This window comes from Orbicella faveolata, unplaced genomic scaffold (assembly GCF_042242905.1).
Source record: "Orbicella faveolata isolate gen_17 unplaced genomic scaffold, um_ofav_v1 contig_12, whole genome shotgun sequence".
Classification (NCBI taxonomy): domain Eukaryota; kingdom Metazoa; phylum Cnidaria; class Anthozoa; order Scleractinia; family Merulinidae; genus Orbicella; species Orbicella faveolata.
In genome coordinates, this window is record NW_028301539.1 from 10020519 (window position 1) to 10032519 (window position 12001).

Sequence of the window (12001 nt, forward strand, 5' to 3'; positions counted from 1 at the left end):
AATCAGATGCAAGTTGATAACTGCTGCGTCCAGTGTAAAATAAACTTCAGGCCAAATAATAAATTCGATATTTAATTCTTAATTCGACATTTTCTGCGTAAAACCGTTGACATCTTCTGAAGAATTTGGATGCGGAGAGCACGGAAACTTTTTTTTTTTTTTTTTTTTTTTTTTTTTTTTTTCTTTATTCTTTTTAAATGCTACTTACACTACTTACAATACAATATTAATGTAGTTACTTACACTACTTACAAAAAACTTATTACTTACGCCACTTACGATACTAACACTTACTCTATATAATACGCATACTCACGCTACTAACAATACTAATACTTACACTGCTTACAATACAACATAATTAGATTACTTGCCCTTCTTACAATTCTAGCACGGTAAGATCATACCAGTTTACTCCTGTCACTAATGTACATTCCGAGTTGCAAATTACAGAAAATATGCATGGTATATATATATGCGCCTTGTTTCTTTTCCTTTCATTTTTATTTTCGTTTTCAGGGGACTAGGGTCGAGTTGTCAAGAGATTACAAAAGAGGCAACAGAGGCTCCCACTTTTTTAAAACGATTGTAGTTGTATTTTTTTCCATTTCATAGATATGTTTTAAATACAGTAAGAAATCATTTAGTTTTGGAGAACATTTTTTCTGTCTACATAGCCAAATGTAATATTTAGCATTTAAGCAGCAGAAGTTAATTTGGAGTTTATGTTTAGAGCTATCCGGCCTTAGGCCCAGTGCTGTATCAGGCTCTAAGGGTGTCTCCTTGGCAATAACTTGGCAAGACTGTAGCCATACTTCAAAATTGTTCCAAAAATATTGAGTTTTTGGGCAAGCCCAAAATAAATGTACAAGTTTCTCTGTTTCTCTTTCGCAGAAAGTGCATTTCTCGCTATCGACGAGACCAATTTTTTTCAAGAAGTTGTTTGTTGATATTCTTCTATGAAGAAATTTAAAATTGAAAGTTATAAGTTTTGTGCTCTTTGTACATTGAAAAGCCATTTGGTAAACCTTTTTCCAGTTGAGCTCTTGTTTTGTTGCGAGAGTGACGTCTTCCTCCCACTTTTGTTGACTTTGATTGGGTGGTTCACTTTTTCCTGATACAAGTTTCTTATATACTAGTCTACTAGGTTTTCTGCTTTTTAAAAATTTTGACAAGAAACTTTCATGTTTAATGGAGGTTCTGATGTTATGGGGTATATATCTTTGAAGAAGTTTTATTGAAGAAATGATTCCAAGAAAGGTTAAAGGTCGGGCTGTCAGGTCATGTATAGTCTGGAAAGCAGTGAGCGAGAGAAACTTTCCGGAGTCATCCATTAAATGTTCTACTTTTGTTATTCCTTTGAGGAACCATTCTTTAAAAAACACTGGTCTATTCCCAACTCTTATTAGTGAATTATACCATAAGGGCGATGACCGAAAGTGATAGTCTGATACAATCTTTTCTTCATAATTGGCTTCTGACCAGATTTCAAGAATTTCTTTGAAAAAAGGATCTGATACTTTAATAATGTTACGACTGTCTTTTATGTTTAGATTTCCAGTTAGTGTTACTTCACCTCCATATTTTTCAAGTTCTGAGTCAAAAAATCTTTTCCAGCTTCCATTGTTTTCCTTATCTAGATATTTCTTTATCCATGTGGCTTTGAGAGATCTATTAAAGGAGGTTATATCAATCATTTTAAGTCCCCCTTCTGAGTAATCATTAATCATTACCTTTCTTTTTATTTTGTCGCCTTTGTCATTCCATAAGAAGTTGTAAAACATTACATTTATCTCCTTTATTGCTGTATGATTTGTTTGCAGAGGAGAGAAAGTATATACCAGTTGTGAAGCTATGAGGCTTTTTAAAACAGTAATTTTACCTAAAAGGCCAAGTCTGCGAAGTTTCCAGCATCCCAAAATCGATTTAATTTTTTCTATTTTATCTTTGTAATTCAAAGATATAGTTACATCAGGGTCTGTTGACAACCATACCCCTAACGCTCTGACTTTTTTTTTTTGGCCATTTGAAGTCTTTTTCAGGGCAAAGTTTAAAATCCCAATCCGTACTTGCACCGATCCACAAAGCTTCTGTCTTTTTGCTGTTAAGTCTGAGGCCGGATATATCACCGAAATAGTCTATTATCTTCAAAGATTCTAGAAAGGATTCTTCGGAGCCGTCTAAAATAAGGGTCGTGTCATCTGCATATTGGCTAAGTTTAATTTCTTTGTCCTTTACAATTATGCCACGGATTTCTTTTTTTTGGCGAATTGCATTGGCGAGTACTTCCACAGAGAGAATGAATAGATACGGTGACAGAGGGCAGCCTTGCCTGACTCCCCGGTTGAGCTCAAAGAAATTACTTGCCCATCCATTGTTTAAAATACAGCTTTCGCTATTGCAGTAAAATACTTTTAACCAGTTCAGCAGTGATGGGCCGAAACCAAAGTATTGGAAGGTTTTACGAATAAAGGGCCACTCTAGGGTATCAAAGGCTTTTTCAAAATCAAGAAAAAGGAGCAGTCCCGGCATATTGTTTGCACGGAAACTGGAGAAGAGAGTTATGACAGCTTGCGCGCTCTTCGTGAACAAAGTACTTTTCACAGAATGGTGGAGATGCTGTGTTTTGTGAACAAAGCTGTACAAAGGATCATACTTTATACGTTCATTTCACATACAAAGCGTTCTTGAAGCGGGTAGGTCCACGAACTCTGTAGCTTGAAAGCTAGGTAAATAAGCAAGTTTCATGCTAAATGATTATTCAAACTACGAATGCACTGACAAAACTATAGCTACTGACGTCAAAACAAACCGTGATGCCGAGACGAACACTTCAAATGTTCAACTGAAAACTTCAAGAATCTTCGTAGACAAAACTTCAAAGGTGAGGCAAATAACAGCAATTGGATAAAGAGGATACTTAACAAAACCGCCTAAATAGTAGATACATTGTGCGTGATAAATTAAATATCCTGATTTTGTTGTTGTTGTTGCTGTTGCTGTTGTTGTTGTTGTTGTTGTTGTTTTTGTCGTGTTCAAGACTTCCAGAGTTTGACTTGATATTGGGAGACGAAGCCCTTGTAAACGCTCTTCGAGCTTCTAGATATGTACAAGGAAAGAGTAGTTTGTATAATTTATAGCTACTTTTGATGACCACTTCAATTTGCTCTTTCTTTTGTGCAAACGAGTATCATTTGCTTGATTCATTGAACACTGCTAACACGGAGGTGTTGGCATCCTTATCTCAAGGTCAATGATAAATACATGTAATTACTTAATCCAGATAAAGATTATGTCGATCAGCGGATAAAGATATTTCCATGTGGGTTTTGCACTCCTTTTAGATGATTATCACTGGAGTTTCCGCAGGGGTCATGAAACGGGATCTTTCCCTTTAAACTAACATCGAAGAAGTAATAGCTTTTCCCTGCTACTGTTCTATTTTTCAACCTCATCCCGATATTTTTCATTTTGATATGGCTGGGTACTACGCTAGCATACAGTCTGGTCAGCTCCTCAATCTCTCTACAAATAACAGATCCAGTGCTCCATTCAACAAGGCTGCCCTTGTTGAACAAGCAATCCAGTAATTGATGTTGGATTTGACAAGGAACTCGCTACCTAACAAACGCCAAAGGTTGAAACTCGTAGCAGCAAAAATGTGTTTCATTCATGGGTACTGTTGTCGATAAAGGAACTTGTCCTACACTGGACCAACCAGATGTTGGTGTTACGGCATTGCTGACTGACGTGAAATTATCATAATCTGTGAATGTATAGCTGTAAATTAGAGTCCAGCCTCCACCGTCGGTTTCCATGTCGCAATAGGACTGGAAAGCGTTATCGCTGCTACCTTCATCCGGGTCTATCCAACAAGCACCAGATGAATATCTGGGCACGAGAAGTTTAAGCTCTTTGCAGGATTGAACCGCTTTTCTTTTCTCCATCCCTATAGCTGGAAGTTCAGAAGATATGTCAATTTCCGCTATGGAAATATACAGAGTCAACTTGTCTAATGTATAGTTTTTAGGTATGACCCTTTGTATATTAATGTGATAAGAGAAGTTAAGAGAGTTAATTTTAGCACTGTTGTATTCAAGTGGTCAAGCTAGTGTTATAATTATTAAATTAAGTCGTTGCTTATTTTCTTTCCTGGTGTTTTCTGTTCATTACAGCCAGGTAAAAACCGTTTGGAAATTGTCCACAACAGTTGATGTTGTACCAAATTTTCGGAGGGCGACATTTGGGAACTGACTATCGATAACTTCTGTGGAACACTGAAATTTGCTTTTATTACAAGCTACTGTTTTCCCTTTTGATATCCCCTTTGGTTATCCTGGGAAAATTCGCTCGGTTGCTGTGTGACGGCCGAGATCCGTTATAGCAGATAGACTCAACTTAACTCCCAAACACCGGCAGTAGAGCACACTAAACTCTCCAAGAGCGTTTAGTCGGACTTGGTGTCACAATATTAAATCGAGCCCTAAAAGTATTGAACGCAATAAAAACAAATTCAAGGATCAAGATAAGGGTTAAGCTAAGATCTGATATTTACTATTCAAGTTGCTCCGTTGAGTATGCTCTTCATCCAATTGCATGTTGTTTCTCTGCACCGATTAGCGTTGTTCACCGAGAGCGAGCACACGATTAGCAAGCTGTCGCAGGAACGCCTGGCAAACGATCCCCCATTTGGCGACCAAGAAGAACGGCCTGCATTTTCTGACTCGAACTTTCCTACAGAAGAGCGAGTAAAAAGATAACCCTAGCTGACGGGATAGTGTTATCACGCAAACTGATTTCTGAGACTGCCAACAGAAATTACATTTGACTCAATTAGTGCAGCTACTTCAACTCTCAGGATCTTATATTTAATCGTCATGCCTTTTTTTATAACTCGCAGGATCTACAATTTTATTTAAGCTGTCACTTTTCATCTTATGTAAAAGTGTTTCCAGGTTATTTCTATATTTTTATTACTTTTTAGCTCTTAAGGTAATTTCATCGAAATAGAACTAACGATAGATTTTCCTTTAAACTTTACCTGTTGGCTGCTTATATCAAGAGAGCTTAAAATTTGAAATAAAAAAGGGGGGTCCCCATATTCGTTTAGGAGCAGGACGATCTTCAAAAAACCCCATAATTCCTGAAATTATCTGCCTTAAGAAATGTTTATATTTGAACCATTCACCTTACGCTTTAAGAACGCAGAAAAATAGAAAGAAAGTTAAGCGAGAAATACAACAATGGATGTATAGCATAAATATTAAGGAGCAATTTGATGTACGTTTCATGATAAGGGCACTCATATTTAGTCGACGGGGATACAATATATTCCAAGCACGCGGTGTTCTGTGGCCACATATTATCTTGCACGAGTGCTAGCTATGCTCTCATTTTCCGTGATAATTTTTTTCTCTATGATAGAAATTGATCCATATTCACTGTATAGAAAGATGGTGATCTCTGCATTCAAACTAAATAAATAAAATCGTTAGATCCCGGTACTCGTTTCCGAGAAAAAACGATCATTTGTACGTCTCTCGTAAGCCAAGCCGTTTACAAAAAGCCACCATTTTGTATATGTTGTGTATGTGCATGCGCTCGTGAGCGCGCGTTAATGACGCGAAAATCGTGCGCAGTAGGAATACGCAATGCAATTCTGAGGAATAACCTTAACACTAAGGCGCGCTATAAAAGGAGGCTTCCCTGGGAAGCACAGAGCTCATTTGCCAATCAACTCTGACGAGTGCGGGTCAAATTCAATATGGCGGGCGATTCGAATTCAAGAAAGGTAAGAGCTGTGTGTTTACTTTCAATTTTCCTTGCAAGTAATTCTTCGAAAAACATTTTTTTTTTTATCTATTCATCACTTTTAGATTACAATAATGCTCCATGAAGCATTTATTGAAGAACTACGAGGATGGTTGACGGTCAACGGCGGCGAGATCGTCAAGGTGGAAAAACCACGTAAAAAAAAATCCAGCCATACCAGGTAGAACTGCCATGATCTCGTTTTAAATTCCTCGTCGAAAGCGGTAATAGTTAAGCTTTTTAAAAGGCTTTTGTTTTCTTTCCTTTGTTTACTCCGGCTTATGACAATCGTCCTTTGCTATTCAGACGCACTAGTGCGTAAATTATGAATATTCATATAGAGTACTCTTTTATGTTTACCTACCCGTAACCTGTAAGAAATGCAATGATTATTATTGCTCGATGGCACTGTTCTTCTTTCGTTTTATTGCTTACTGCTGATTCATCGAAATACAGACGTTCCTTTCACTGATATACTACAAGTGTTGTAGCCCTGTAATATTTTGGCGCCATTGTAAACGGCTTCGATAATGAACCGTTTCCTTACCTTTTATCATCATTCTCAAGGCAGCGCTTGGGAATGTAATATGGTCACTTCGATTTATTAGTAATCCGCATTATCTTCTCTTGTTTTCACGTAGTTCAGCAAGAACAATAAGAGTCACCCAGTAATTTTAACGACCTTCATCGCGAAATTGTTTCTGCTGAAACTAGACCCGAAGGTCATACTCATACAACCGACGAGAGTCTTCAACTTCCGTGCTCCTTCTGCCGCAATTCGCCGTGTATTCTGCAAAGCGAAAATCTCCCTAGCCGACTTCGAGCTCATGGGCAACCGAAGTTGACAAACCATGCCAAACGAAAGGGCGACTACAAAGCCTACTATACTATTCTAAAGAGGAGGGTTATGGCGTGACCCCGTTTATTTGTAAAGAAAGGAGGCCCTAGGCTGCTACATCGAGGATGTGCGTGAAGTGATGCCTGTCTGTGGTCATCGTCGGTCATGAAATGGGCAATTGCAGATACATCGTTTAGTACATCTCTAGTAATATGGCTTGGTGCAGCTGTCGTTTCCATGGAAAGGGAAAGCCCAGCCCCCACCTACACAATATACATGCTTTGGGAGTTGGAGTTTATATCCAAGAGGAGGCATTACTGTCACTAAATTACAAAGATATAAGATAACTTAGCTTGCAAAGTTCCATTCTTATCACAAATTGCGACACAGTCTCCAAGGCCAAATTTTCAATTCCTTTCCAGACCTTTCCAGTGTTCCTTTCCTGTGTATAAAAATCGAATGATAAGGCAAAAACATCACATCAACTGTCAGCAGGCTTAGTAGATATATTTGAACAGAACTGTATGTGTCATTATACATCAGAAGGCTATATATAATGTGAACAGTAATTTTGTTAAACGCCTTAGGAAAATATGTTCTGGACCATTCACTTTTAATATGTTGTGGCTCCTAAAGGAGCCGTTTGTATAGTATGTTGGAAACAAAGTGTAGCAACTGCCATGGTAACTGAAATAGGGGAAAAAAGGAAACGTCATTAGCAATGTACATACACTGTACAGTAAATGTTTTATATGGCCATTGTATATTACCACCATTTCCAATGTTAGATATATTTTGTACATAATTTTATCTTTATAGTTTTCATTATTAGTAGTATTATTAACAATTGATAACATATCTACAAACAACAATAAAATTCAGTTCCATCAAATAAATTTTGTAATTTGATATTATTTAGGTTGTGGTGGTGTGCCTACAATCTGTTTCATTTCTAGACCAAAAATGGATAACAAACACTTTAGTTAAACATCAAACCTATTCACACTGCCAGAGGAGATGCTGAAAATTTATTATTTTGAAACAGTGCTCTCCATATGGCCTGTCGGAATTCAATTGTCTTTGGTCGTAACACTCTAGTGGGGGCCATTCTCCCAGGATGTCGCGAGTGCTGATAGTACTGGACAGAGTGCACTTCTCGCCCAACATTCTCATTCTGAAATTGCAGAGAACATAAACTTGTTCCATTCCCAAGTAGCACATAGTGTTTTCATGTATTTTACTCTCACATAATAATATTATTGCAAGACAAGAAACAAGACAGACAATAAAGTGATTTGAACAGATGCTTGGCTAAGTGTTAAGAAAACAAATATGCCACAAAAAGTGATGCATTGGAAGCCCGTGCACTTACCCAGTCTAATACAGCAAGGTGCACCCTCATCTCATATTTTCATCTCCAAAGTGAATCCTTTTTGCAGCATAGATGAGTATTACTACATGGAAGGACTCAATGTAAAAGGTGTCACGACACTGTAGTGAATGGGTCAGCTCCCTACACCATTGTGGTGCCAGCACTATCTCAAGAGGAAGGAAAGCCATGCCATACATGATCGAAGTAGTATTGTACCATTGCATACATACCATGAGATAATCTTTAGGATTTTTGTAGATGGTGCTCTTAGTCACGGCGGTTGTGTACGCCAGCACTGTTCTAAGGTCAGTTATTGTCTTCTTTGAGCATACATAACCCTCCTGTTTGCACCTGGAATCTTGGTGACAAAGCGCATGTTTTCCCTAGGATGGGAACATGCACCATTCATTAATCTGGTCTTTTGGGCTAATACTGGTCACCCAGAAAAGGGGGAGGTACTGCAATTTGTGAATGGGTAAGTATATGATTTTTAATGCATTTTAGTTTACTTACAAGCGCGATTCCGAGCATACAGAACTAACTAACCGTTTTAGTAACGATACAGACCATTTGATTGGTGATAAAAGGAAACTTAACCGAAACGAATAACAATAGCAAACCTAAGAACTATAAACCTTAAAAAACAAAGAATACATCACTCACTTTGGTTTGCACACGCACTGAACTTGACTTGATAGAATAGACGAGTAACAGTGTATAGAGAAACTATGGCCCTATGCCAAGAAGAAGTTGACGCAGTGAAATCTGCACTTGAACTGACCTAACTGAGGAAAACCTCGTGGATATATCTAACAAGAGAACACGTACCCAAAACTAGCGGTTATGACTATTTCCCTAACGGACATAGCAGCTGAGGACTGATCAACCACAGTAGATTAAGTAAGTAAGTAAAGACTTGTTTGAAAGTGACAATTACTTGATAACATCTATGGTAAAGTAAGTTCCTGCGACAAAAAACGAACTAACATCACGTTCTAAAACTAACATTCTCATTACTTCGACTCCAGTTGCAAACACCAATGATTTTCTTGTTGCTGTAGACAAAAGAACAAAACATACAAAAGTGTTGCTACACTATACTCATATGACATCAACCTATCAACAAAATTCACCTCTAATATGTAATGTTGGGACAATTTACTGTCAGAGTTCACCAGAGCAAAGCTTGTTTTAGTAGGAAGTGCTGGGCATAGATTAATATTTAACAAATGGAAACCCAAATCGATACATTTTGGGCCTAATAGACTATAAGATATTTAATTGATTGAGATAGTAATTATAAGAAATCAAAAATAAAACGTCAACATCATACCTCATAGAAATGGCTGAGACAGTGGAATGCATGGCTGCCCTACTGGAGTCATGTCTGGCATCAGTGATGATGCACTGCAAATGAGTAGGGATGAAAGATAAGAACCAAAATACACTAAATTTTATTGAAACACTGTGTATGTTAACTTACATCGCCATTTGTTTTGTAGCTGTTGGTTGCTTGCACCTCCCGTCTGGCGTCTGCCATGGATTTCTGGGCAAGATCCATCACTATTTTGAAGTATCCAAAACATTGATCCTTGTAGACTATAAAAAGTGAGAGATGAAAATGACTTACTTCTGAATAAACCTTAACCTGGGGAAAGGTCTGCATAGTCTGCATACAAGCAAAAAGACCCCCTAGGCCTGAGCTTATCTCGGTTTCTTTTGCGGGAGCGACTAGGAGTACCTCTACTCCTGCTTGGATGTGATGGTATTCCATCAAAGGGTTTTCCCAAGCATTACATTTGCCAGTACCTTTTTATACAACTGGGCATTGAGTGGCACTTTGAGAGAAAAGTGTTGTCCCCAAGGCCACAATGCAGTGCCCTGACCATCAGGTCTCGAATCCAGACCACTTGATCGGGAGTCCAGTGTACTGGCATTAGGTCACTGTACCTCCACAAATCAGGAGTGCAATGAAAGAAAACTACCCACTTGTGTTTATCGTCTTGTCCCGAACAGAGCCAATGCCTACAGCCTCGCCAAAGCTATGGTACTGGGTTTCTGTCAAACCAGTACAGGAAAATGCATGCACCATCCTACAGAAAAGGAATTGGCTATAGTGAGTAGGACACTCCATAATGGAATAGTGTACCAGCAGTGAAACAAAATCACGGGTTTTCAACTTTATAAACTAACAAAAACAGAACAACTGACTGTTAATCACAGTTTAAGAATGTGGTCCAAATTTCAGTACCAATCAGTGGTAAACAATCTTATTGCTTTTGTTTAATCATGTCAGCTTCTAAAATACTGGGAGGTAAATTAAATTTTCTTTACTTACCTCACGTTTGCAACATACTTGGCAGGATGACCAAGTAACCCTGAACTAAGTCAAACCACTGAATCGTCGCAAACACAAAGGAGCTCCAAACGGCAAACATTGCCATGCCTGGACAACGACAATCCGGAAAACTGATAGTCCCCGCCACAAAATTCACACTGCGAATTTCTTGTGAAGTACTTCACCAGTGACTTAAGCGATTCACCAGTGCAAACAAAGAAAGGGTCATCCACAGAAGCAGCTACGTAAATCTGCCTCTTTTGTGGTCGCCAAGCAGGTCGCTGATGTTCTTGTTCGAGTTCCAGCGAGTTTTTTGGTGGCGGCTGCACCGAGCTGGTGGATGCTGCTGGAGATGGCCCTAGCTACATTGACGGCTGGAGGCATCACCAGTTCGAAGCAGTTTAAAAGTGGCTCCAAGAGATCCGCATTTTGCGTCGAGTAAGTTTTACGGTCGATACCGAGGAGCGACTTTGCATGATCTAGCCGACAGCGCAAACTTTGTAAGTGGGCTTCATCCTCCCGCTTTACTTCCACTGTCAGGCTGAAATACGGGTTTCGCTTCTCTGGATCTCGGTTCGCGTTTTTCCCCTTGTTTCTCTCTATTTTCGTCTTCTTTTCGGGAGGACCAACCGTGAGCATTTTGATTGCCAGCAAAGAGTACTTGTAATCAACCCGTCAATACAAAGTCGGCTCGCAGTCGCCAATATTTGTTGTTCAGCCAGCCTCTTCGCCGTTCAGTATTCGAAATCGCGCATAAATTTTGTGGGAAACTACTAGATACTAAATGCAGAACTGTAGGCTCAAAAATGACAAAAAAATACCCGTCCAGCCACCATTAAGGAGCGAGTATGCAACCAAAATGGCGCGCGATTTGAATTCTGACCATTTCTCCTGCTGGAGGCTTAGTTTTGTGAACACGTATGGTTTTTACTTCACTCTTTTTAATACTTTTCACCTCGAAATGCTACAACTGCTGTTTTCTGAGGCTATTTTGTGCAGAACTTAAGCTGTAAATATCAAAACAGCTCGAGCAGAAAGTGTACCGTTGTTCTTCATATAGTCCGCCATTTTGATTTCCCCGTGACTTCGAAATTGGGGGGCGGACCTTATGCCCTTTTATAGCGCGCCTTCGTGTTTTAAGATGCTCTATGTATTAGCTATAGTCTGTCCAGACTGAATTTGTGTCACGTTTTAAGCACGTGATGTGCGCACGATTTCATGACGTCAAAGTAGACCGACAATGCCACTCAAAGGGGACCTCAAAGTTCCATTCAACGGCAATTTCTACATGTACTTGTGATAATAACACTCGTAACCTTGATTTATTTAATAAAAAATGTAGCTTCTGAAATGAGGGTGAAAACAAACCTCTTAGGATAAACTTGGGAAAGCATGATCTTCCAAAGAACTTCGACTTGTGGAAATTCTTCGCTGTCTTAGGCATTTTTGTTACACCAAACACTTGGCAAGCACAATACTCACGGCGAGCGGATTACACCAAAGCCCAAACAAAATTAGTTTCAAATTTCATTTTATAAGACGTGGATAACGAAACAATAGAGGCATAAAAGCATTACTTAGTAATTAATTAAATTAAGCTTTATTTCAGTTGTGACACACTTGGTTTTTACCGGAATTAGAT

General features: G+C 38.8%; 1 protein-coding gene and 1 pseudogene across 2 annotated transcripts; both read right to left on the reverse strand.

Annotated features, from left to right (window-relative positions):
* Positions 1–200: 200 nt before the first annotated feature.
* On the reverse strand, positions 201–4662 carry LOC149116529 (collagen alpha-1(II) chain-like). The gene is made up of 2 exons (XM_089283741.1): positions 4556–4662; positions 201–3955 (listed from the first exon to the last, which is right to left on the reverse strand). The coding sequence occupies exons 1-2, from the start codon at positions 4596–4598 to the stop codon at positions 3618–3620; spliced, it is 381 nt and encodes a 126-aa protein (XP_089139867.1). The 5' UTR covers positions 4599–4662; the 3' UTR covers positions 201–3617.
* Positions 4663–7649: 2987 nt separating this feature from the next.
* On the reverse strand, positions 7650–11847 carry LOC110051403 (uncharacterized; annotated as a pseudogene). Its single transcript, XR_016205729.1, has 7 exons — positions 10360–11847; positions 10011–10114; positions 9505–9620; positions 9355–9428; positions 9028–9076; positions 8252–8404; positions 7650–7823 (listed from the first exon to the last, which is right to left on the reverse strand). The product of XR_016205729.1 is annotated as an uncharacterized LOC110051403 (transcript).
* Positions 11848–12001: the final 154 nt, after the last annotated feature.

Bases quoted from the DNA above. Each gene is read 5' to 3' on its own strand.
- LOC149116529 (XM_089283741.1), bottom strand. From the start codon at position 4,598: ATGCAATTGGATGAAGAGCATACTCAACGGAGCAACTTGAATA. The intron at 3,956-4,555 runs GTAAATATCAGA...CTGAACTTCCAG, and splicing joins TCAACGGAGCAACTTGAATA to CTATAGGGATGGAGAAAAGA.